The 27,622-nt window shown below is 30.2% G+C and overlaps 3 protein-coding genes across 5 annotated transcripts; 1 reads left to right on the forward strand and 2 right to left on the reverse strand.

Moving 5' to 3' along the window:
* Nucleotides 1-4,513: 4,513 nt before the first annotated feature.
* On the reverse strand, nt 4,514-6,680 carry LOC101256148 (CRIB domain-containing protein RIC4-like). Its single transcript, XM_004250048.4, has 3 exons — nt 6,382-6,680; nt 5,446-5,562; nt 4,514-4,959 (listed from the first exon to the last, which is right to left on the reverse strand). The coding sequence occupies exons 1-3, from the start codon at nt 6,509-6,511 to the stop codon at nt 4,694-4,696; spliced, it is 513 nt and encodes a 170-aa protein (XP_004250096.1). The 5' UTR covers nt 6,512-6,680; the 3' UTR covers nt 4,514-4,693.
* A 2,605-nt stretch (nt 6,681-9,285) lies between these two features.
* Nucleotides 9,286-14,225, reverse strand: LOC101255850 (GDT1-like protein 3). Of its 2 annotated transcripts, XM_026028181.2 has the most exons (10): nt 14,123-14,225; nt 13,789-13,912; nt 13,618-13,686; nt 11,654-11,791; nt 11,227-11,325; nt 10,998-11,070; nt 10,501-10,589; nt 10,277-10,360; nt 10,064-10,123; nt 9,286-9,671 (listed from the first exon to the last, which is right to left on the reverse strand). In XM_026028181.2, exons 2-10 carry the CDS (start codon nt 13,861-13,863, stop codon nt 9,483-9,485), a joined length of 876 nt encoding a protein of 291 aa, XP_025883966.1. In that variant the 5' UTR covers nt 13,864-13,912; nt 14,123-14,225; the 3' UTR covers nt 9,286-9,482. The 2 variants fall into 2 exon arrangements, with proteins under 2 accessions (XP_025883966.1, XP_069147443.1); XM_069291342.1 differs by having other exon boundaries at nt 13,789-14,172.
* Nucleotides 14,226-18,395: 4,170 nt separating this feature from the next.
* On the forward strand, nt 18,396-26,873 carry LOC101255551 (zinc finger CCCH domain-containing protein ZFN-like). Of its 2 annotated transcripts, XM_004250046.5 has the most exons (7): nt 18,396-18,886; nt 20,606-20,763; nt 21,724-21,786; nt 23,235-23,354; nt 23,770-24,042; nt 24,986-25,315; nt 26,332-26,873. In XM_004250046.5, the coding sequence occupies exons 1-7, from the start codon at nt 18,814-18,816 to the stop codon at nt 26,614-26,616; spliced, it is 1,302 nt and encodes a 433-aa protein (XP_004250094.1). In that variant the 5' UTR covers nt 18,396-18,813; the 3' UTR covers nt 26,617-26,873. The 2 variants fall into 2 exon arrangements, with proteins under 2 accessions (XP_004250094.1, XP_019066595.1); XM_019211050.3 differs by lacking the exon at nt 18,396-18,886 and having other exon boundaries at nt 20,624-20,763; nt 21,712-21,786.
* Nucleotides 26,874-27,622: the final 749 nt, after the last annotated feature.

Raw genomic sequence — 27,622 nt, forward strand, 5'->3', positions numbered from 1 at the left:
TGTTCTTGAAGTATTGACATACTTGAAAACACTTTTATTTGACTAACTAAACTTACTAAATATAGCAAGTGATCTCAAACTCTTGTAGGTGCATAAGGTTGTTATTTAAAAAAAATCGAAAGAACGATTGAGAACACCCTTAAACTTGAGAATTTAACAGTGTATTTAAGTTCAAATCGTCAAGTAAAGTGATGTTTACGATTAGATAATAACAAAAAATCTCATATTAGGTAACAATCAATTTGGTGTCTCGTATCGTTACGGCTTTACCTTATATCAGGATTGTATGTTTTCAAATTATTGAGATGTGAGATTATAAAACAACGAAAAATGAAAAAATTTATCTAAATGTTATATATTCATTAAAATAATATCCTAATATAATATGATGCATTTTATGAAAGAATACTTAACAATCATCTAAACAAAATATAAGTTGGATGAAATTTATACGATATATAATTGACGATATAAATTTATTTCGAGATAATTTTTTTAATCTCGTACCAAACAAAGCCTAACCATAAGAAGAAAAGCAGCTACATTAACCCCCATGTCGTGGAAATTTGGTATCCAACAACCCCCAATTAGATAAAAATTTACAAATAGCCACTTTTCAATTTATGTAATTAAAATATATTTCTTTAGTTTAATTATATAAATATTTTAATTCGCAAGAAATATAAATCTTTTATTTAAGATAATTATAAAAAATTTATGTAATCATTAATCATCTCAGTAAAATTAACATAGAAAAATCAAAGTTCAACATTTTTTAGTGACAATTTATTTTCATTTTATTGATACGTTATTGTTATTATAATTTATTTTTCATTTGTCGGTATGATCATGTGTGAAGTAAATTTATACTCCAAAGAATTCTCTAAAATTAAACGATATAATATGAATTATGATATGTTGTTTTAACTCATATAATAATATGTTTTTATCGAAAAAAATCGTGTGTATGCTGATGGAACTTATAAACAATTTTTCTTTTATAATTATATGATATAAAAGGCTTTTTGTGTGGGGGGGGAGGGGGTGAAGTGCTAGAAAATCATATTATATAAATCGAGATAGAAATATAATTATTATCATATCAAATTTTGGGCTAAATGACTTATTTTTTGGTTAAATGACTTATTTTTTTTCTATGTAATAAATAATTAAAAAAATTATTTTTTCTACTAATTATTTTGGGCCCTACTCAACAACCCAAGTTGCTCCAACCTCCGTATCGACTCTTTTATTTTATTATATTTATAGAAAGTGACATAAAAATGTATAAATAATTAATTATAACTTTGGCCATGTAAATATTTAGAAATTGTTCGAATTTTCTATAGGCTAAATTTATTTGAATTTAAAATTTTCAAGTAAAGAAGAGGTCTAATATAACATTTAACTTTAGTTTATAATATAATGTTATTGTTATATTAGAGTTTGAAGTTTCAGTAAAATCAAAGCAATAAAATTTTCTTCTATCTGGAGTATGATTAAAATAGAAGTTCGATAAAAAAGTTGATCAATTTCATATAAAAAATAAATAAATATATATATATATATATATATATATATATATATATATATATATATATATATTTATTTATTTATTTAAATTATATTAAAAAATTATGAAAATTATAGAAAATAAGTAAAAGAATTATGGTTTTTTCATGAGAAAGACTTCCTTTTATAACAAAATATACTTTTTGTTGGATATTTTTTTAATATTTTAAATAATAAAAAACTTTTAACAAAATATTTTAATATATGGAACACAATTATCATAAAAGCAATAATGCTATCACCTTCCCACTAGGCAAGGCCACAACATTTATTGAAGAGCAAAATAGATCTAGATCATATTCATATTTTTGTGGTATGTGTGAATACAAAATTTGATATAATAATATCGATCGACTTTTTTGATACATGAGATAAAAATAATAATTTTAAAATAAATTTTATAAATTTTTTATTTACTTCCTATAGATTTAGACTTAGTAGTGTTTGTGGTAATATTAATTTTATTTCTGATTACATTTAAATATTTTATATCTTTGTGGAATATAAGATTACATTTAAATATTTTAATTTTCGTTATATCTTTTTGTTTCTGTTAATTTATTTAGTTGTCTTATCTTTAAAAAGAAATAGGAAAAAATTATTTATTATAAATCCATATTTGTCATGTGTTGTTTTCAAAGAAAAAATATATCAATATCACTTACCTATAATGTCTTTTCACCTTCAACAAGAAAATATTTTTTTAAGAAAAAAAAGAGTGGGAGAAGAAAAATTGAATAATTTAATCAAAGATTAAACATTAAAAAAATGTTTTAATTTTTAACCAAATTAATTTGTTGTTCTTGGTCGACAAAATACAAGATTTACTTTTACGAGTAATGTCTTTTTAATATATTTACTTTTTTTACAAGTAAAAATAATAAAAATTACTTTAAAAATTATGTGAAACGATCCAAACTTATCATGGACTTTGAATAATAAAGTTAATAATGTATCAGTTTTTGCAAGTACTAAAAGTCACCGACGCTCTATCCATCAAATTCAAATTAACTACCCCTAAATAAGCTAAAATAGGATACAAACAACGATCAATTACATCGCTAACAACAAGTTAGGTTATCAATAGCTATTTATCACCCTGTTACGATTCAATTGATACAATATTAATATTATCGATAGTAATATCAGATTAGTTATATATCAAACTCCTACAATTAAAATAAATTTAAATACACAGTACAATTCCAAAATCATTCATTCCTTTGTAACAACAAATTATTATAATACTGGTAAAGATAAATTAAAAATATAACTAGAAAAGTATTAAATATTAGAATGAGGATCCACAATTATAGTAAATAATATAATATTTATTCCCCAAAGTTCTTTTTTAAAATCTTTTATTCTCTATTTACTAATTTTCCAAAATATATCTTTTTTTTTGTCGGTGATAGTTGTGACGTGGTTCTCTTTAAAAAAAGAGAAGCAATTTATTGTGTTTGGTTGGAAGAAAAAATGTTTTTCGCGGAAAATAATTTTTTGGTGAATAATTTTTTTTAAAAAACAAGTGAGTCTTTTATTTATTTTTAATATTTGAAAAGTAAGCAAGATAATATTATCTCGAGAATATTTATATATTATTTAGAGGTGTGTAGGGATGGGAGTGGGGTCGAGGGTTCGGGGTTTTGCAAGGGGTAGGATGGTCAAGGGCTGACGGTTCAGTGATCTGAATTGACAGAGAGAAGACAATAAACTTGGAAACATCACTTATTCAACTTTTCACTACTTCAATTACAGAAGTCATATTCGTCAATTTTAAGAGAAAAAAAATTTAAATATTTTATTTAATCAAATATAAAAAAGCTAAAAAAAATATATGTATATAATATAGAGATATATTATAAGAGTAAGAATAGTTTGAAAAAATATAGTATTTTGTGATTACTAATGATGATTAATTTTATATTTACCAAAGAAATTTTATATTTACTAAATTTTATGACAACTCATCTTTATATAATTTGATAACGTAAAAGATCTTTAAATTATATCAATACATAAAACTTAAATAATTTTCTACCACAAAACTTTTATAATTAATAACTATTAATATAAACTTGCAAATGCCTTATACTCAAGTGTTGCTTTTCTAAAAGGTTGAAAAGGAATAACAATGTCACAATCATTTACCAACTATTTTTATTTTTGTAAATAATAAATAAAATATTTTAGTAAAACATTGAGCAATCTACTTTGTATACCTACTAAGATGTTTTTTTTTCTCTTAATCTGATCGATATTAAGAGTTAATATCTTTACGTGTTTTTTGTTAAAATAATTTATTGTAATTTAGAATTATTTAATTTCTCTATAATTTTTAATGAGAGATTTTAATTTCATATTCTGAAACGAATAAAATTATTTTTTTTTATAAAATATGATTTTTTTTTAAAAAAAAAATTCTATATGAATCTGAACTAATTAAACCTGATGTAAAGTGTAATTGTTGTCTAACTTTTCATAATCCTATATCTAATTAACTATGTGTAATGTTTTTGAACTTTTAACTCGTCAAAATCTTACCAACCAATTCATAGACTAAAAATATTACCAACTAATTCATACATGTAACAAAAAAACTTCAAAAAATGTATTTTTTTAATTTACTAATAAATCGTTTAAAATTTGATGATTTGAACTTCGACATGTTTCTTCTGTTAAAATTGATATTTCTTAATTTTTTATAACCTTCATCATTATTTATACATATCGAGACGAATTTAAAATTTTAAATTTATAAATTTAAAATTATGAACTTTTTTAGATCGTAGGTTCTTAACTAATTATTGATTATTTTACACCACATGCCAATTTAGGACCACTACATTTCATTTCTCATGAATACATATATATTAAATAACTTTCTTAATATAAATGCAAAACTTGGATTAAAGTTATTAAATAATAATAATAACAATAATAATAATTAATGAGCTCATTTGTTCTTTAGTAAAAAAGAAAAAAAGAGATTAAAATATACATTTGGAATATTTTTTTTTTCCCACACACAACAAACTATATAAGCAATTGTAATCATAAAAGTACAATTACTTTTGGTTAAAAAAAACCAAAAGTATTAAGTAGAATTTTACAATATTAATTAAGAGGAAGTAGCCATAGATGTGTGATTAGGGGAGTGATTAGCCATATTGGGAAAAGAGAAATTAGAAGAGAATTGAGTGGGTAAATCATGATTAGGTGATTTGAGATTAACATAATCCCAATTAGTCTTTGTTGAATTAAGGATTAATGAAGTATTAACTTCACCACCATCAATTCCAATATGTGTTACATGCTTCACATCTGTTGGTAAACCTATTTCCATCCCCATTTCTTCCTCTTCTTCTTCCATTTGGTCCTTATCCACTATTTAAAAAAAAAAAAAAAAAGAGTTACGCAATTGACTGATCGATCAAAAATATTTATCCATCATGATCCATAATAAATAATTTAATCTAGTACATACAGTGAGATACGAACCCTTATCGCTAGGGTTGAAAGTGTAGACAACTTTATAACTGAGCTGAAAGATGTCACGTGTCTCCCACATGGTTATTGAATGTTATAATGTTTTTGTTTAATTAAAATAACGAAACGCTAACTACTATAACAATAAAATCACAATACTGTTTTCTATCATGTTAAGGTATAGTTGAACTTTACGGACTATAACAATAAAAAGTTACAAAACTTTCACCTACTATATATTAATACGATTTTGATTTTATACGAATTTTTTTTTAAAAAAAAATTGAAGCTTATTTATTTGATTTTGACATTATTGTTATAATGCATAATTTTTACTATATTATACTTTTTATATAAAAAAAAGATTTTGCTAGGAGAACTCACCAAATAAGTGAGACAAGTTTTTGAAATTCTTAAAAAGCCTTTGAAATTTGGGAAGCCCTAATTGGTTCTTCAAATTTTCACCCTCCAAATTTTCTTCCTTCTCTTCTTCTAGCATTTCTGCATTATGGCAAAAAAATAAAAATCATAATTATCACAAATTTCTTATATCAATTTACTTAGCTGATATGTTGAAGATATAATTAAGAAAATTAAAACGTAATATTTTTAACATTATAATCTTTTAGATAAAAATAATCACACAATTCAATATGATTTCAGATTAGATAAAAGACCTTTGTTAGATTAACGTCGTTAACATATTATCAAGTGTTTGATTCATAAAAAAAGAATCAGGCTAACCCACGAGGAAACTAGTGTGTTGAAAACATAATTATGAATATAAAATTCGTCAATTCACTCTAAAATTTTTAGATGATCACACAATTCAACATGACGTCAGAGTAGTTAAAAATTTTCCCTATTCGAGTCTCACCTTAACTTAAGCGTAATAAAACGATCTTAACAATTTAACCTTTTAATGAAATGATCATACAATTCAACATGATAATATAACATACAAGTATTTAACTACATTCAAATCTCACCCGTAACACATTATTAAAACAAAAAATTTCTACATGATTAGCTCATAAAAAAAAATCAAAGTATCATGTGAAGAAGTTTGTATACTGATTAAACTTTTAGATGAAATCAAAGAATTGATATAAAAGATCTTCGAATCTTTCTACCATCATTCATTATCAAAAAGAATTTTCACGTATTTGATTCATCAAAAAGAATCAAAACTAACACATAGAAAATCTAGCAAGCGCATTGAAAACACAAGTAAACAAAATAAAAATCAATACTATTATCTCATATAACAACTTAAACTTTTAAACGAGATAAACGCAACGGCATCAAAGAGAAACAAACTTGTAGGAATTAAGTTTGGTTGATGAAGACTTGAACTTTTATGCTGTTGATGACCAATTGCAACACTTGATTCAGAAATACAACCCACAGAAAATGGAAGTAACACAAATCTCTCCATTCTATACCTCATTTTTTGTATAAAAAATAACACCAAAAATTAAAAAAAAAATGTCTAAGCTTTTTTTTTTTTTTTTTTTGGTTGAGATATTGATGAATTAATAAGAAGAAGAATATGGTTGGTGAAAGACAATAGTTTGTTATATAATGCAAAATAGGGTAGGTACCTTTGTTGTTAAGTCAGAATAATTGTACAGTATTTAACAAATATTTAGATGATGCAAAAAGAACTTAATTAGCATGTCTAAATCATAAAACATATTACATTAATTAAATAAGAAATTCCAACTTTACATTATACATGTCTTTATCTTTGTTTCCCTTTTCTTTGTATAGGTTAGATTAGAGATTTAACTTTTACAAACTTTTTTTAAAAAAAAAAGATATCTCGATACACTAGATATATACGGAATTTGAGGAAGGATTATATGACAAAGCTATATTATATGCGATTTTAGATTGCATCTTCGATCATAAGGGTTTGTTATACACAATTTTAGATTATATTTCTGCAAGAGACTAACAAACTTATATCATACCTATGAATTACTTGTCACATGCCAATAACTTACTGGTTACATAAATCTTTATAAGCTGAACCATCATAGAATCACGAATTTTTAATAGGGATTTTCGATAGAATCCATCGGAATTTGGCTCGTCAGCAACGTTTTCAACTGACTTTTTTTTTTTTTGTATAAAACTCCTTACCAACAAGTCAAATTTTCACGAAACGTCTATAAAAAAAAAATAATTTCTTGATAGTGTTATAATAACTTGAAAAATAAGGTCGATAAGTTATGACTAGTCGTTTCATTGCACCAATAATGTCTCACGTATTATATACTGTCAGCGTACACGAGTTAAATTTTATTTGCATGTTAGGGGGGTAATGCATATGGTGGGGTCTTATCTTTTTACTTGCCACTCTTAGAGGAGAAGTCACCATTTATTTTTGTTGGAAATATCATACCAAACAGTAGTGATGATCAGTCCAATTGACACTTATAATATATAAGTTCTCTTTTCATTTTCTTTCATTTCATTTCTAGTGGAATATATTTTTTTAATTTATTTTTTTTTTCTCAATCATATACTTAAATTGGACTCCACCTTTTATGAAGTGTATTACAAGCATTTTAGTGTAACTAAAAATTAGTGTCCAAATCATGGCTTGCATTGAATTATTCATGTATGGATTGATAAATTTTTTCATATCCACTCATAATGTAATGATTATATATAATCAATCAATTTTATCTATTATATTGTAAAATGTAACTTGTAATATTTACTACTATTTCTTCATTTTATAACAATAGTGTATAAGCTAGTTTATACGCGTATCAATTATTCTATCGAATAATGATTAATTATCTCCGACTAACATAAATATCAAACTAAGCTAGAAGCCTAAAACTCTTTAGTTAAGAGTTAAAAGACATACAAATCAGCTTATATCCATAGTCATGCCTGATAAAACTAAGTACAATCACAAATATTATCGTGAAATAGAAAAAGTCTTCAAATCTTAATCTGATGTTTTGAATCGAGACTTTTGAATTTGAATGAAAAAAATCTAATAGAGAGCGCTTTCTCTTTAAATTGACCTTACACTACGAGAATTCAGATTGATCGAGGGTTCAATACGAATATCAGACATCAACTTGCTTTTTAAAATGAAGAAACAAAACATTCCTAAAGGTCATGGTCCTTATAAATCTTTTTTAATTGTTTGTTTTAATTTGATTTGGACATTTACCCAAGTTTAGGCATAGAGGTAGATAAGTGCATCTACATTTGTGGGGACTGAAAAATAACAAACCTAACAAAATGGCTACATTATCCATTTTAATTGCATATATATAGGTAGAATTAAATACTATACTAAAGTTAAACTTTATTAGTTTATGACTAATATTATAGATTAAGTAAATGAGGACTTAATTTATTTATTGACAATGAAAGTAATTTAAGCTAGTATTGCTATCTTTTGAGTATGCACAGTGTAAACCTTGCTCTTGTATGATAACTCGCAAGTTACTCCGCTAAATAAGTTGTGTGAGATGAGCTCGATTCAAAAGAACAAATTCGTTATCGTCGTAAGCAAGGAATTTTGAACATGATGATTAATATAAATAAAAAGGTATGAAGGAAATAAAACAATTTTTTTTTGTGTTGTTGAAACTTAACTAAAATGTTCTCTTTTTTTTTCTTTTTTAATAATGAAACAAAGATAGAAGACCTAATTACTTGTCAGTCAATATATTATCTGAAAATAATCATTAGTATTAAGAAAATACCAATTAATTAGGTATCTTTTTGGAGGAAGGTGACCATCATTGAAACAACAATGGCAAAATAGACTTAAAAAAATAAGCATATTAATTAGTGGAGATAATATTTATTCAATTAACAGAAAATGGTAAATTAGCTAATATTTCGCATTCTATCTTATATAAATAATAAGATAAATTCTCGTGAATGTTATGCAGATATTAATAAAAATAAGACAAATTCTCGTGAATGTTATGCCGATATAAATATGCAAAGTTAACACCACTAGCAAACATTGACACGGTGACGAACACCCACAAGGGTTGTAGTGAAACAAACAGAATCCCTCCATCGTTTACTAGAGATCTCAAGTTTAGAAAACGAAAAATCTTGTTAGGAAGCTTCCACTTTCCCCTTAAATAGGTGTTACGTGGCACGAATCCAGATTAATCAGAGCCTCAATAAGAATGGAAAATACCATGCAATTTTCCATTCTTTTTTACAACAGTGTAAACACAAGACAACTGCAAATTTTTCTGATTCATGTAAAACATATTCAATATGCTTGCATTTACACACAAAAAAAATCAAGGTTAAACTCCTGTAGTACAAATAATTTGTTTCCCTCTTAAGCCTACTTATGGAAAAACCGAGAAAAGACTGGAGCAACGCGATTCCTGAAGAATTAGATTGTATGAAAGTCAAAATCATAGAGGTGGATAGAAATACGATGACAAGGAAAACCCGAGGAAAAGTAGGCCTCCGATTGTAGCTACTGTTCGCTGTGAGATCTTGGATGCAAGCATGCTTCCACCTATCACTGCCACTGAAGTACATATAGTGTGTCCTATTGTTGCCCCAACAGCAACTCCAATTGCGTTTTTGTGTGTAGCTAGCTGTAGAACGAAGATCATAATCAGTTAAAGACATCCTTGAACGTTAATGACACACACGTGAAGCTAGTAATGCTACACATTCTACTTATCAGTTAATCTCGTTGGATAATGAACCCTCCCCTCTACCCGTCTCCAATGGTTGATCTTCTTTACTTTCATTTAAAAATACCGGGATTTTCATATGTGTCCTAACATTATGCACTAGTTCATTAATGACTTGTCATACGAACATCATTAAGGTTTTAGGGAAGACAAGGGTCACTTCGCAAGTCAGTCAGAACTCAGAGGTTAAACTGCAACTCTGATAAACAAGACATTAACGAGCAAATGATGATAAAAGTAGTGCCCAGCTTATTACGAGCCACAGTCAAAAGGGAATAAGAAAATCTTACAGCAATTGTTGCTATCTGGCTACGGTCTCCCCACTCTGCCAGGAAGGTCAAGATAAAGGCCTGCACAGATATCAACAACAGCAAATGTTAGTTATCTTTACAAATTTTACAGATTGTAGGATTGTAATGAAGTACTAAACTGATATTGCCGTACCAACTGAGTGAAATTTAAAAGTAAGGGAACATTCTTCTGCATGAATTGCACAGACATACCTCCAAAAATATGGGTGTAAGGAATCTAGAAAAGAATCGCCTGAAAGCTGCTTTCCCTTGTCCAGCTTCTAGCTTCTCTTCCACCTGAGATATTTCATATTCACCGAATAGTCAAATTTACAGTCATCTCTAGACAAAGAGAAAATCAAAAGTAGTACTCCCGAGTTTTATGCAAGAACATATAGCAATATAAAACACCTAAACAACAGAAAGGGGGAACATACTTCCTCTATTTCCTTTTTCTGGGAAGCCTTTGAATCTGATGATCTCCATGCAATATAGAGAAGTCGAAGCCCGAAAAAGAGATAAAGAACTGCACAAAAATAGGACTTTGTAACTATCCAAGCGAACGAAATAAGAATGGTAAGGATAGAATCAGCCTTGTCCCACAAAAATATGGGGAAATATAAAGCAAAGGAATACAAAGGGGAAAGTAGGCATATCAAGAAGGCAAAACCGAAAAAAATTGTAGTAGTATTGCAAACCCAACGAAAAATCATAATTTACTTCACGTTGCATAGAAAGAACAAGTAGCTATTCACTAGTTCAACTTTACACAAAGGATAGAAAATCTGGTGAGAAACTGGAATAAGAACACTGGAAAATTCTGTCAGGTTCCAAGGCAACATCTTATAGACAGTTGAAAATCTAAAATCAACAGAAGGCATCACATTGTTAGTAAATAAGACAATTACAGAACAGCAATTTGTAAAACACAAACCTGTAGCGGCACTATTTGTATGCTTCCTTGATATCAGATTTGGCACTATCCTCCCAAGCCCGGTAGAAAGTATCTAGTTATAAGAAGAGGAGACCTAGAGTTAGCACTAACAGTTTTGCACATACTAAGAGAGAACTGTAAATGAAAAAAAAATAACTGAACATAATGAAGGGAGAGAAATGTTGCATGCGTGAACTAGCAAAGTAGGGAAGGAAATTCAATTACTTACAGTCATAACAAACAAGGCACTGAGCGCACCAGATAAAACGATTGATTTGGGGTGACGCATTGCCATCAGAGCTGCTATTATAAATGTCTCATCACCAATCTAGCAGCATAGCCATCCAGAAAACACATATTAAATGGAGAGTAAGGCAACATTTTGAGGAGGGCGCTGCAAATATGAATAATTCATCGCCAAACTGCAGTTTGGTTCGACAAACAGAGGTGTTCCTGTAAAAGTCTCCAACCAGCTTTTTTGTAAATTATAAATTTTCCAACAGAAACTCATAGTCATCAGTAATAATATTGTAAAAGCAGACCACAAACTAGTATACAAGCTCTGTCATGGAGAAAAGTAGAACTAACCAGAAATTAACTGCAAAAAATATACAGCAATAGTAAAAAATAAAGTACACAATGGCGGAGTTACTGACCTCGCTGACAAGAATCATTGACAAACTAGCAAATAAGGCATCAAGAGTGCCAAGATTAGAGTCCACATCCAGACCAAAATCAATAGAATCTGGATCGTCACCCCTCACAGCACCAGTCTTAATTTTCTCGACTATAATCTGAATAGTAGATAAAGGCAAACTCAATAAAGTGATCAAGAAATCCACATGGCAGAAATTCTAAGCTAGATCATTTAAGCTAAGGGATAAGAATTATTTCCCTTCTCCCCATTCAAACAAGAAGTTCCTATTATTTGGAGAAATACCAAGATGTGTGACACCATTCAATTATCTTATATGACTTTTATATGTCTTAAAATAAAAACTCATTCGAAGAACCAAGTTTGAACTCGAAATGATGATATATCAATAAAGTTGACTTCCCAATTACTATTTTTACTAAACTAGAAGTTCCTATTATTTGGTGAATACCAAAATGTGAGATACCATTCAATTATCTTATATGACTTTTACATGTCTTGAAATAAAAATTCATTCGAAGAAACAAGTTTAAACTCAATATGATGATATCTCAATAAGTTGACTTCCTAATTATTGTTTTTACTATGCTTATAAATTATTTCTTACATAATACATAAGTCAAATTAACACCTTAGCTCCTCAAATAGTGTCACTTTATATTTGACATCAAATTAGTGGTAACCCATTGGTTTTCAAATCTTGCAGAATAGAAGGAACCAATTCTTATTTGCAGTTCTTTCAATTTTTCAACCTCAACACACTACATATCAATTATAAGAAGAGTGATATCAAGCTATCAATTCTATCATATATTCAATCGCAGTTGTAACTTCTTTTTTCTTTTTTCCTGATATGCCCCCCCCCAGACAAACCCAATGTAATCTTACAAACGGGATCTAGGAAGGGTAGACTGTACGCAGGCCTTTCCACTGCCTTGGGAGGTAGAGAGGTTGTTTCCGATAGACCTTCAGTTCAAGGAAAAATATATCTAAAAAGAAATAACGGAAGTGAAGAAATCACGAGCATGACAAAGCATTCCGAAAAAAGTGCAGTAACTACAACAAAATAGTGTGATAACTGAAGTACAAGAGACGGTAGATACTAAAAGAAATCGGAAGGACAAGAAACTATAGGAGATATACTATGATTACTAGTACGGAAGGATAGGCGAGACAATACACTACTAATTTGCTCCTTAATGACTTGAACCCCTAAACTTATGGTTGGAGGTGAAGGACTCACTTGGATGTACCTCACTTGTCACTTTTTAGTTGAACAACTCTATGTTGATAGGTGAAGTATTAGCATAACTAGTGTAACGACAAAGACAATTACTTGATGAACTTGACCTTGCTATTTAAAACCCCAAGGCTTTACATGTTCCTCCGACATTTAGTTTTTACCAGTTAGCACACATTTTGTTATAAGAAAATTATTACAATTTATTCACCTCAATCATTGATACATAGAACTGAATCATTGAATCCGGTACTATTGCTCCGACAAAAGCATATCAAACTAAATTGGCACTCCCTGTAATGGATGCTCACACGGTGCATACAACATGCCACTCTACACACTAGGTAAACCACATGTTTGATCTCAACTTAGCTCCATGCTTAAGATTTACTTGAACATTCGATGCTAAGCTTCATTATATATGAACAGAAGGACAAAAAAACCTAACCACAAGATCCTCTATTCCGGCGTTATGCTATGACATGCACATTCACATTAGTGGAGCTTCAAACCTACTAAATCTAAATTCCTGATCCACCTCTGTTTAGCACACACACATCAAGCAAATGTTGTACCTCTCTATGCTTATAAACTACACAAATGCTGTATATTTATGCACATCAAGCTAATTTATACACCTTACTAAGCATAAAGATTACACACATTCTGCAAATTTTCACAACCTCAACATACAACAAAACTACAAATGAAATGAGTATACTCACTTTGCTCCGCCTCCCCAGATCTTTGAACCGTCCACCTGACTCAACAATTTGAGTTTCATCCCCAGCTTCCTAAATAAACCCAACACAAAAAAAAAAAAAAAGTCAAAATCCATGGCACACCCATTACTCATACCCAAATAAAACTCATAAAAAAACAAACTTTCATACTACCTGAGCCAAAATCAAAGGGATACTGATGAGAAGTAACAAGATCCATATAAATTTGGGGTTTGAAAGCAAACCCATATCGTTTTTCTTTCCGGGTAATTGAGTATCAACCCCAGTCCTTGAAATTCTTCAAGAAAAACAGCAAATAAGCAAAATTAATGGGGGAAAAGGTGAGTTTACTTAAAGGAATCGAAAAGGGTGTCAGTGGATCTTGAAAAAGGGTGTCAATGGATCTTGAAAAAGGGAAAAATGGAAAGAGATGAGAAGAAGAGGAGATCTTGCGGACACAAAGGAGAAGCAAAGAGAGTAGCAAGATCTCCCCAAAGCTAGGCCTTACCAAGTGGCAAATGTTAGTAGTTTTTGGTGGCTCTACACCATTCTGACCTCTTTCGAAAACCGTCTCTCTAATACTAAACTTTAAGTATATTCTAATTTCAAGTCTTTCGAAAATAATTTTGATCAATTACTAAGATTTATATAAATTTTATTTTCTACCGACTTCATTTATAAAATTTCATTGAATATATTATTAACGGTGAAAATAACATTAATCAAACTTAATAGTCTTTCTACCTATCCGAGAAAATATTAGCATCAATCAAACTTAATAGTCTTTCTATCTATCCGAAATAATATTAAGGTGTGTGTATATTCTATCTTTCTCATATCCGACTTAGTGATATTTCACTTAATATGTTGTCGTTATGGTTGGAAGTTGTAAAGTAGCCAATACTTTGGAAGATAAAATTAATAATTCTCGTCAACTTCGAGGATATTATTAATACTTTTCTCGAGTTTTTTTTTAAAAAATAAATTTTATGCTTCTATAAGAATTTAAGACCATTTTGTCATATTATGTAACATATTAATGGTGTATATAAATTTAAATGGATAAAATAATTAAATATCTTTAAAATTGTTAATAATTTAAAAATAAGATTAATAATTTGTACGAAGTTAAAAGAAATAATATCTGTACTTCTCTCTTATAATTATCGAATTGATTTGTTTCATCTGGAGATACGGATAAAATCGTTTCAAATTAAATAGAACAATGTAAAATATCTTATGATTACATTTGAATATGAATTTATAACATTAATCAAACTTAAGAGATAATTAGTATTAGAATTTATGTACGTAAAAAAAAATATATTTAAATATATTATTGTAATAGTTAAATTTAATATAAATTTATTTTCAAAATTAAATTTAAGATTTTTTATATTATCTCAGGTAACAAACGATCCATAAATTAATCAAAAAATAGACCTTCCACTTGATTTGAGTTGTTGATTTTATACCCCTTTTTTCTCACATTTTTCTTATTTGGTCACTTCACCGACAAGGCAACATCACAATATGTCAACTTTTTTTTTTTTTTAATTATTATTATTATTATTATTTGTTTTTTTAGTTTAATGTTTATTATTTTCCACCTTTTCAATAAAATAAGGGAAAATTATATAAAATAGCAAACTAATAACCTAAATTAAATGAAATAGCTAGGGTTTGATTTAATTGTGCTCCATAGCAAACGTTGGCAAAAATTTGCCAGGCGTCTCTCTCCCAGAAGTCTCGCTCGCCACTCTCCCATTCTCGCCTTTCTCGCTTTATACACAAAAGTGTATAATTTCTGTTTCTGTTTTGTATAAAGCGAGAGAAAATTGTATATACACATGCAAAAATGTATATCTTCGTGTTATACACTTAATTATATAGTTTACAAACATTTTACTTCAAATATTGCAGAGAAAAAGGCCAAAGAATTATACAATTGTGAATTATACAATTGAAGTGAAATACAATTTTTTCTAGTTTTATACAACAGAAGTGTATATATTGTGTTTCTGTTTTTGTATAAAGCGAGAAAAACATATATCTTCTTGTTATACACTTATAATTATGTAATATACATACATTTTAATTGGATTCAACTGTATGCAAAGCTAATTATACAATTGTATCGAAATAGGCCAGCGAATTATACAATTTAGGCCAGCGAATTATACAATTTAGGCCAGCGAATTATACACTTTTATATGTATAGCGAATTATACAGTTTTTATGATTGCTATGGAGCGCAATTATGCAAAATTTGCTATATTATACAAATATGATTTTTTTGTTTGCTATATGTGAAAGTTGCCCATGAAATAAAGTATAGTGTTAAAATTGAATTAGCTTATGTGCATTTTGCAAGATAAAAGTTTAAATAGTTTGAATTAGATATATACTTAGCTACAATTTCTTTTTTAAAAAAATATAAAAATATAAATGCGTGAATACACTATTAGTTAAATTAGTCACTTAAAATATAAAAATATTTAATCTCAAAGCTTCCGAGTCTTGAGAATCAACTTAATTGTCTTAGTTCATTAGATAACGAGTAGGATAATTACGGATAATGACAACATAATGGCGAGTTGGTAGATGAAGCTCATAACTAATCCATATGCGGTAATAATAATTGTATAGCAAAAACCAAGTAGTTGACAACCGTAACTAACGATAAATGAATTTGGTGATGGTTGATATCAGTAAATACACAGTAAATAAATTACAGGATATGACAGTTATTAGAGTCACTGTCAAATATCACATTCACGTGAAATTTAATTGAACGTATTACTAATTTATGAAATTTTGATAAATTAAATATTTACCGAATAAATAAATATTCATGTTTAAAATAACAAAAGTATTTATTAAGCTAAAGTCTAACTAATTAAAGTAAAACTTCAATGTAACATATTTTATTTAATTTTTCAATTGCTCGTTAATGCCTAGACCAATGTCCTCTTGTAAATGTCGTTCATTTATTTTTATGATTATTATTATTATTTTTATTATTTATTATTGCAATAAAGTGAAAACAAACATGTGCAAAAATAATAGTAATTTCTTTTTTAAAAAACATCAAAAAATAAGATTAATTAATCCAAAAGGATAATGCTTAATGTATTTTACATATATAAATTCGAAACCAATTTTCTAAGAGATAATAAAATTATTTCATTTCACATAATTCATATATAATTTAACCCCTTTAGAATAAAAAAAAACAAATCTACAAAGTTTTAAACTAATATCTGCACATATAAAAATAATAAGAGTATCTTATTATGAAAACAAAGAGAATACATGTATTAAAGTCAACTTAAAACTCAATAATAATATATTTATACACCAATAGTATTAAGTAAGTGCTAAAGAAGCAACAAAAACACTTTTTATTGGGAGCATTTTATTCTAAATAGACACTTTTCGATATGAATTTAGATTAATTAATCTTTAGAAATAATTTAGGTCAATATGTGAAAATCAAAAAACAATTTTTTTTGTCTTAATTTATTAGATGTTATTCAAATTTTAAGGGTTGAACCTGTAAAGACTTTAATCACCATTTATTCATATACCTTTTCAATATTTTTATTTTTAATTCTCATAGTTGTTTGTATTTTTTTTTTAATATAACTTTCTAACTGTACATATTATTTTTTTTCAAATAACTTTAAAAATTGGGCTTGTTTTATTTCAATTGATTTGTATTATTTCAACTTGAAGAAGAATTTAGTAAAGCGAACAAGATTTCTGAATCTTGAGGTCTTAAATTAAATATATATATCAAAATATATTTTAATCTTATAATTTTAAACATACACTGAAATTAAGTGTGCGTTTAACAATGTTTTTATTTTAAAAATAGAAAAAAATATTTGAAAATTAGAGTTGTGTTTGACCATGAATACAAATTAGATTTTTTTTTGAGTTATTTGAAATATAAAAACTAAAAACACTTTTATTTAGTTTTCAAATTCTTAAAAATTCAATTTTATGGCCTAATCCGAATTCAATTATGGAAAAAGCAAAAAAAAATCATGAAAAAAAAAAGAGATATATCTTCAAATGAATTACTAAAATAAAGAAATTGAACTCTCAAAATTTAAACTAACAAACTAATAAATAAAATATGACAAGCATATTGAAAAACGAGACCTCCAAATGGATAGCTAAATGAAGCCGAACCCTCAAAATTCAAATTAACAAAAAAGTAAAGTATGAGAAACATATTAAAAATCGAGATATCTGAATAGACAACCAAAATAAAGAAGATGAAATCTCAAAATTCAAACTACAAAAAAGAAGAAGAAGAGTAAGAGTAACACAAACAAGAGAATATCTTCAAATGGATAACTAAAATAAAGAAGTTTGAACTATCGAAATTCAAACTCATGAACTAAAAAGTAAAGTATGACAAACATATTGAAAAACAAGATCTCTAGATAGATAGCTAAAATAAAAAAGTTGAACTCTCGAAATTCAAACTAGCCAACTAAAAAAGTAGAGTAACACAAACATATCGGAAAAAATAAGAAAGTATCTCTGAATGAAATAACTAAAATAAAGTAGTTGAACTCTCGAAAATCAAACTAAAGAACTAAAAAAGCTAGAGTAACACAAACATATCCAAAAAAATAAGGGAATATCTCCGAACGAAATCACTAAAATAAAGAAGTTGAATTCTCGAAATTCAAACTATGCCATATAAATCGAGACGGAGCGGCCAACACTTTGTCAAAAAGCAAAAAATAGTTGTGTAAAAAATTGATTGGTTGTTGTATATTTTTCTCTTCTCAAATGTTTGATTGGTTCATATTCACTCTCTTTTTGCTATTTTCTTCTCTTTTCTCTTCTCTTTTGGTTTTTTGTGTGGAGAGGAAAAAACACCTCCTTTTCCTTCTCCTTCTCTTTCTCTTAGTCTCTGGTTTTTCCCCTCTTTTACTTTCTCACACAATACCCTTTTCTTTTTTCTCTTCAATCTCTCTGTTTTCAGTTTTTTTTTTCTTTGCTGCATTTCATCAAACACAAGGGGGGTGTTTTTTTTTTCTTTTTCTTGTGTTTTTTGGAATCAGTGAAAAAGTTGGTCGGAATTAATGGAAATTCCGGTGATGGGTTGTTGTTAATGGAAGTAGTAGTAGTAGTAGAAGAAGAATACTTCTATTTTGCTTCTTAACCATAATCATCATGGATTTTGATGCCGGAATTTCCTTGTCTGTGACTGAAGGACCTTCCTCTTTGTCACCGTCTCTCGACCAAGGTACTGTTTTTATCTTGCTTTTTTTCTTGTTTTTTTTTTATGGGTTGAGGATCATCACTGTAGCTAAAAGTATAATTGGTGTCTGGTGCACTAAGGTCTTGCTATGTGTTCTTGTCCGGGGAAAGGGCCGGATTATGCAAGAGGTTGTTTTCATAGCTCGAATTGCGGTGTAAAATGTAAAAAAAGCATGAATTTTTAGTTTATGGGTTGTGAACTGTGTTTTATTTTGATTATTGGGTTTCGAATTAATTAATTTCTTAACATAAATACGAGATTTGAGTTAAAGTTATTGGGTTGTGTCGAACCGTTACTTTGGATGGTGGCTTGCACCCTTTGTCATTTGACTTGCAGTTTTTTCTTTTTTGGCTTTTTGTTGCTAATTAAACAAGGGAAGAAGATAAAAGATTGAATTTTTTTATTGAGTTTTATTTTTGTTGGGAAAAAGTTTCATCTTTGCTCAAGCTTTGCTGTATATGGTAGTAATACTTTATTACTCTGAGCATGTCAGAGTGCATATGTGATATTATTGTCCTTTTTGCTCTTAATATATTTTGCAATTCTTTTTCCCTTTTGATTAAAAAGTATATATTATTTTTCACTAATATTGATCAAAACGGAAGTGTCTCTCTAGCTGTCTACTTTCATATAATGGTAGTGCATTTCATCCTTATTATTTTCTCCTCTTTCTTTTTTCTTGGTTGCTTCCATTGATATGTGGATATTGGGTCAATAGCACATTTGGTTCCTCAGTTGTTGATGATTTTGATTTTAGTAGCTGTGATATCAGGCTAAGCATATATGAACCTTCAATTAATTGTAGCGTACACTTTTGATCCCTTTTGCAAGTTTTGAAGGGTGACAATAAGGTGTTTTAATTGTCTGATATGGTTAACAGAAAGAAGAGTTCTTGTGGAATTCGTAAATAGGGAGAGATGCTTTGATGATCAAGTTGGGTGCTTTTCTAATTTCTTGATAACTATTGTACAACGTGATTACTAATTAGTACTATAACTTATGCCTTATGGTGATGATGAAATGAACCTGAAGTACTTATGGTTGTACTCATCAACTTTATTGTACATTTATTGTTAAGGAATATTGTATAAGCAAATGCACAAATTGGCTCTCAATAGGAGAAACTTCTAACTTTTAAAAATGTGATGTTATGGAAAAGCTTATGTTGGAGCACTTAAGTTTCTTTTTTCTAGATTAAATCAGTATTGTCAATGACATGCTTAAGCACTGAAGTGAGGCGCAAAACATGTTGGGCGCTTCGCCTCTCTTAATGGGTGCTTCAGTATTGTCATTAAGGTTCTAAGACCAAAAATTTCTTTCCAATAAGCATAATCCTAAATAGGCGATAATACTAAACAATTGAGATTTCACTTTGTCGTAATTTTTTTCAATTTCTTTTTCCGTATATTTGATATTCATGCTCTTAATTGTTAGTATTGGACTATACATACATATTTGTATTTTTTTCTCCATTTGTAACTTCCTTCATTAAACCTATGCTTTATTTGCGTTTTGCACTTAAAGCCCCAATGGACCTTGATATTTTTTGTTTGATAACACTGGATTAAATACTGGTAAAATAAGTTGTCAAGGTCCAAAACTGAGAGCATTTGGAAGAAGTTTATGGAACTGATATTAATACTAGTATCATTTAAGCTGCCCCAATTATCAATAATAGTACTTATTGCTCCCTCGGTTTCTCAGACACTTTGTGGCAAATGAATTTGAGATCAAGGGATTCAATTGAGTCGGGACATTATCCTGTCCGTGAAGGTGAACCAGATTGTTCCTACTATATCAGAACTGGTCTCTGTAGGTTTGGATCAACTTGCCGGTTCAACCATCCTCCTAATAGGAAGCTGGTAAGGCACTGAATTCTAATATTAGGGGAAGATGAATTTGAGAAAACTTCCTAGAAGTTATGCAAACTTGAATGATTTTATTGTTTGGTGTTGTTGATTTTTTCTACTTATCTTGGTTAATGTACAAAATATTTCTATGATTTGGTCACAGTTTATAATTTCATGAATTAGGATCGCAAGTCCCTATATATAGAGCCCTTATATATAACTACTCATTTTTTCTTTTTACTGGAACTTGAGTAACTGTTAATCGATGAGCTTCCGAGACTTTGCTTTGCTGAACTGACATACAATTCTGTCCTGTGACTCTGTTTCCCTCACTAAAAACGTTTAATGACAAGGTCACATTGTTTGTAAGCACATTTATGCAGCACTTGCAAAGTGGGCAGGTCGGAGAAGGTGCTCCCTTTCCTTGTATCACAAGGAAAAAGTATCAAAGGACGAACCTGCATTCCATTTTTAAGCAGGGTGTGAAAAATCTGTCATAGGTTTTGAATCCTCGTTCCTTAGTTTACATTTTTTATTTAAACTAGACATAAGCTTCCTTGTACGTACTGCAACAAGCATCTCTGTGCACTGCAATATGAGATATTCAGTTGGGATCTTTTTCTTTTATTGGTGATAATGGTGGTATCCAGTCCAGTTTGCGGAGGGTGCTTGCTACCTCCGACTAGAACATGTATCGGGTAACTCTACCTACCAAGGCTTAGGCAATTGGAAAGAAATCACCTAACTGTTTGTCTCAGTTGGGATTTGAAGCCCGGTCTCCCATTTTCAGTTGGGATCCTATTTCTTCATGATAATTACTAGATGTATAATGCTTATGATGTCTTCCTGTTAGAACTTATAACTTTAATAGTTGTCACTGAATTTGAGTTTACATGAACAGAGATATATGTATTAAATTCTAGCATATTCTTTGATTTGTATAATTGATGATATGCAAAGTGTTTGATGTAGGCCATCGCCACTGCAAGGATGAAGGGAGAGTATCCAGAAAGAATAGGACAACCCGAATGCCAGGTATGTGTTCAGTCCATGTCTTTTTTTTGGCTGAACATGCGGGAAAATGACTAGCAGTGTATTAGCATCTATTTATAGAAATGGAGCAACAACAAATAGCCCAAATCCTAAATTAGTTGGGGCTGGATTTACACAAAGAGGTTTTAAATAAAGATTCACGGAAAAACGAAGTACCAATCTCTTATCAAAGCATGGAAAAGCTAAAATATATAACTCGTAAATTTGGCCTGTTTCTGCGCACAGTAAATCCTGGAAATAAACTGGTTTTCTAAATGATTTGGAAATGAAAGAGTACAAATGAACTCTGCAACTAAAGTTGATTCTCCCATACTCAATAATTAAATTTTAATCCATGGTAGAGAATGAATTATTTCTTATTTGGTTATTAAATATTTGGTTTGATAAATCTATGCTGCTTTCTGTATATATCATTTGCTAAATACTGGAAACGTTCTCCTTGTAATCTTTTAATTTTCTGGTTGATAAATTTAGTTCTGAATTTAATTGAAGCAACTATGTTAGTGAGGATTCATATCGCCAATGCTAACTTGCTGGATTAAGGTTAATTGTTGGTTAATAAATTTAGTTATCCCAAGACCAGTGTTTGGTGCTTAAAAAGGAATGTTACCTCACTGTGTGATTTTCTTTGAATATTATTGCTAGATTCTGTACTACTGTCTGTTTTACTTTTTAAGATCTTGGGTTGGATAAATGAATATTACATACTCCTTCTATGCAGCGACTTTAATCTCCAACATTCAAGTAAAAGTACAACTTTGTTTTATACATAGAATGAATAAACAAAAATGTTCTTCATCTAACAACATAGGCTATTGAGTGAGGCGGTTCACTCAATTTAACATGGTATCACAATCACAGCAACCAGAGATCCTTTTGGTATTAACTCCACCTATCAACAAAATATTTTGCGTGTCTGACCCAAAGAAAAGGAAAAAGAATGAGGCCATGTATGAGGGGCCTATCTTAGCCATAAAAAAAAATAAACATAATTGTTTCCTCACTGACCGCTTAAACTTTTAGATGAGATTGTTAACACAACTCATATAGATATAATATTGTATAAGCACATCTTTGTTGCAAAGTCTTCAGTGAACAAGTGATAGATGGTTCTGGATTTTTGGTTTGGTTTATTTGTCAAAATGTTCATTAAATAGAAGAGACTTTTCTATATGGAGTGTTTATTTATGATGCTTTTTAATGGTTTAAAAGTTCTCTCGTTTTGAATGCTTATTAACCATCAATGACTATTTTTAGAGTTAGACCTCAGGTATTTAATATTTAATATAATCTTCTTTCTTAAGTTCGATCTATTTGACTCTTCATGTCGTACTCTGCGTGAGCTTTCCTGTGGTAGCTTTTCATTTGTCTCTGCTAATTCCCTTAAACCTATTTAGCTCACGGACTGAAAGATTTTAGCAATTTTGCAGTACTTCTTGAAAACGGGAACTTGCAAATTTGGAGCCACTTGCAAATTTCACCATCCTAAAGACAAGGCTGGGATTGCTGGAAGAGTTACCCTAAATGTCATGGGCTATCCACTTCGCCCGGTTTGACTTCATTACCAGAACTATTTGTTGAATTTTATAGATCTATTTTCTAATGTATGCAAAAAGGTCTGTGTTCACAATGACTTCAATGGATCTTCACCTGCATTTTTCTTTTCGGTTGCCATTTTTTTTAACAGGGCAATTGCAATTTCTGTTATTCCACGTGCTTGCTGGTAAAAGTTATATATGATCAATTATAATGATTGAAGGGAGCCATTCTTATGTTTAACATAGAAGAGAAAACTAATTAGTGAATTTATTGCCTTGTCATTTTGTTTGAAATTCATAAATACATGCATTGCTTCATTGGATTTGCTAGGGTGTGTTATTATTGTGAAATGGTTGACCGAGACTTCTTCCTTGAGACATGTTTGTGCTCTGTGGTTATGCATAATGCCCTTTTTTCTACCTGCAGAATGAGTCTGAATGTGCTTATTACATGAGAACTGGACAGTGCAAGTTTGGAAGTACCTGTAAATTTCACCATCCCCAACCTTCTAACATGATGGTCTCCTTACGTGGTTCTCCTGTTTATCCTCCCGTTCCTTCTGCAACAACTCCTGGTCAGCTGTCCTACCCCTTGTCTAGAGGTTCTTTTATCCCTGGGGCACGCTGGCAAGGTCCTTCAGGTTACACTCCATTGATAGTACCTCAGGGAGTAGTATCAGTTCCAGGATTTGCATACAGTGTAAGCTTCCATATGATACCTTGCTAATTGCAATTGTTTGTTAGGTATGAGTTAACTTTGTACTTGGTTGTTATTCTCGAAACCAGAATTTGCTTCATCCAGATAATTCTTATTTGGGTTCCACATTTGCTTGTTGATCAAGAATGTCTAGTCTTGAATTGAGTTTAAGTCAAACTGTTTTTGTCTATGATTTTATAATCTCTTTCCTGTATACATATTTGTGGATTATTAAAACTTTTCTAGAATATGTACTTTTATTGACGGATGATTAAAAGAATTCTATCCTTTTCCCTCCCAGCTTGTGTATGCGGAGATTCCTTTCTAAATTTGAAGGTTCTGTTCTCAACTTGAATATATTTGAGAATCATCACATTAACACATAGAAAACCAATTCCACTAATTCTTGGTATCTACTCCCAAGATGTAGTTCTCGTCTGTTGCTCTTCGAGGATGCCAACATTACTTGATACTGAAGTCTCCTTCTTCCTATGCTATTTGAGTGAATAATTTTCTGTGGGATAGTAAGATATTATTCCCTCAATTGTGAAATAGGCGTGAAAAGTTTGTGAACTAGTTTCAAGGAGCCTTTCACTCCTTTATAGTTCTTAGAGATAAAACAGTAGACCATTCTTGTAGTCATATGGTATTAAGTTCTTATTAAGGCTGATATCCAGATGGAAATATGTTCAGAACGAATTTGTAAGAACATGGTATCTGGCTGAGTTTGAACTTGACCTTAGTCCCTAGTAGGAGCATTCATAAATGCACTTAAACTCTTTTCCCTTTATAAGACAGTATTTCCGCAAGATAATGTAATCATTTATGCTCAAGTGTTTTGAATACTTTTGTATTGAACTAGCTTATGAGCTGTTGCATATCTATTTTGAGGTTTTCTTTTACGTGCAAACAAACTCAATTTACATATAGGTAATATCTTTTTCAGGGTCAGATGGGCTCAGTTTCTTCTCCTGAGGGCCAGGGACAGACAGCTGGAAATAACCAGGTCTATGGAACTTCACGATCCAGTGATCCAGTGGCCATGGGATCTCAAGCAGTCACTTCCCCATATCGTCAAGCTTCTGGTCCTATGGGGTACTATGCATTGCAAGAGGAGAATGTCTTCCCTGAACGACCTGGACAGCCTGAATGCCAGTTTTACATGAAGACCGGAGACTGCAAGTTTGGTGCTGTTTGTAGATTCCATCATCCAAGGGAAAGGCTTATTCCTCCTCCTGATTGTCTGCTAAGTCCCATTGGACTTCCTTTACGCCCTGTGAGTAGAACTTTTTGTTATTTGCTAGTTCGTTTTGGCATCAGTCTAGTGATGAGTTTGCTGTTTAAAGCTTCCATACTACTTGTGTCAGTGTTAGTGTTTTTGTTTCTCATGCTTGATGTGCCTGATAATTAAATCTGGGAAGTTGGTTCTCTCCCAATTCTGTTATTGTATTTTTCGTTCCCACTGCGAACAAAGTGCCCTAGTTGATAAGTTGACATTACAGGTTTCATGGGTTCAAAGAGAATGGTGTCTTCATTATTTTCTTCTTGGAAGATAGACTTGTAGTCCATGTGAAAAAAGTGTTCTTCAAAAAATAAAGAAGAAAAGAAAAACTTTTGTTGATTAGGTTAGGACTTCAAATCGGTAGGGACCTGTAGATTTGTTGGAATCCATGTTAAGACTTGTTTTGGCTAAGCTACTCATTGTTTCGTACTCTCGCGAGTACTGAAAAAATTTCGTCGGGCTTGAGGATATTATCAATGAAGAAACAAATATCTATGTAATAAGTTCTGGGGATTAGAAGGTGTCATACCATCAATTGTGGCATATAAATCCTTTACTTCTTCGAACTCTTAGTATGCTTTTCTGGCCGAAGAATCTATTGTTTCTAACCAAATATTTCATCTACAGAAAACAAAAAGGAAATAGAAGAGCAAAAAAACTATTCTTTGACACTCACAAAACTACTGATTCCTTCAAATTCAAATTCAAAAGATTTATAATCCTACACCACCTTACTGAACTTAGGTGTATCATGTTAGGTGAAGGAGTTGTGTAATTGTCGAGATTTTTCATAATCTGCATGACTGCTGCAGTCCTGGAACATATTTGGGAGAAAAATGAAGGAAGAGAAGTAGAGATGTAGGGAAAAAAATAAGTAGAAATGGTCTAAAGAGTAAAGACTGGTTATCTTTTCCTGCTTTTCCCTCCAAAAACCTTTTTGGTAATGTGGAAACTTGGCGAGCTGAAAAATTTCTTTTCTTTTGGTTTCTTTTGTTGGATTTGTTTTGCAGGGAGAACCACTGTGTATTTTCTATTCCAGATATGGGATCTGCAAATTTGGCCCAAGTTGCAAGTTTGATCACCCAATGACGGTTTTCACTTATAGTATTGCAGCATCATCAGCTACTGATGCTCCTACAGTTCAGCGTTTATTGGGTTCATCATCAGGAACCAGTGCACTGAACATGACTTCAGAAGGGCTTGTTGAAGCAGTTTCAACAAAGCCCAGGCGACTGTCACTCTCAGAAACGAGAAAGATGCCGTCTGGTGATAATAACATTGACAGGGAGGGGTGATATTTATCCACCAATTACTAGCCAGCATCATCATTTTCTATCTTTTTGAGAATCAATAACAGTTGCCTGTAAATTCTTTTCCATCGGTGGAGATGTACAGAATCCAGTAAAAATCTCAATTTATTCTTCTGAAAATGCATTTCAGTCGACAAAGTTGACATATCTGTACTTTCACTTTGGAGCAATGTATAAATCTGCCGATGTTGGCACAAATTGGTGAATCCAACTGTTAATTATTCAACAGCCATCAGCCCCTATATTTCTCTTTGTGAATTAAATTAACCCCCTAGTCTCCTGTATGACCATTGATTTCCTCTACAGCATCCAGCTTTTGTTAATATCAGAGAAGGTTGTAATAATCTAAATGCCTACTCTTGTACCTTGCAGTTTTTTTTTGTTCTTTTTTTTTGAGGAAGAACTCTTGTACCTTGCAATTGTTCTAGACATATGTCAATGCCTTGCTTTGCTTATAGTTATTATCAACCACCAGAGTTTTAAGGGTATCTCATGGTTTTAGTTATCTGTCCATCAACTAAATTTTGCTCTAGTTTTCTCTTTATTTTTGGCATATATAGATAGTCCTTGCAGGTTTTGTATGAGGTAACTTGTGGTGATCACAAACAGAATTGATGTCAAATAAATGGATCTTTCTTCGTCTGTTCAGTGCATTATTATCTGGTAAACTGGATTCATTAGATGCTCACTGAAGAAAACACGGTATGTAGGGATTTATCCATCTTAAAGAAGTTTACTTAACAGTCCCCTGTGAATTTTCTGTAGAAATTGTACAGTGAACAGAAAGGGACATGTTTATGGAGCAGCACAATCCATCAGGATGGCAGTTATTAATGGAAAGGGAGATGTAACCTCTTAACTTATTTTTCTTTTACCTTAATTTTCCCCCTTATTAATGGTGTAATTTAGCGTTTCCAATGATTGCCATGTATATCTGTTTTTCTCAAAACTAGAATGGAATTTGTTAGTAAGATCGTAATTGTTTTTAAAA

The sequence above is a fragment of the Solanum lycopersicum genome, chromosome 11 (assembly GCF_036512215.1).
Source record: "Solanum lycopersicum chromosome 11, SLM_r2.1".
NCBI classification, from domain to species: Eukaryota; Viridiplantae; Streptophyta; class Magnoliopsida; order Solanales; family Solanaceae; genus Solanum; species Solanum lycopersicum.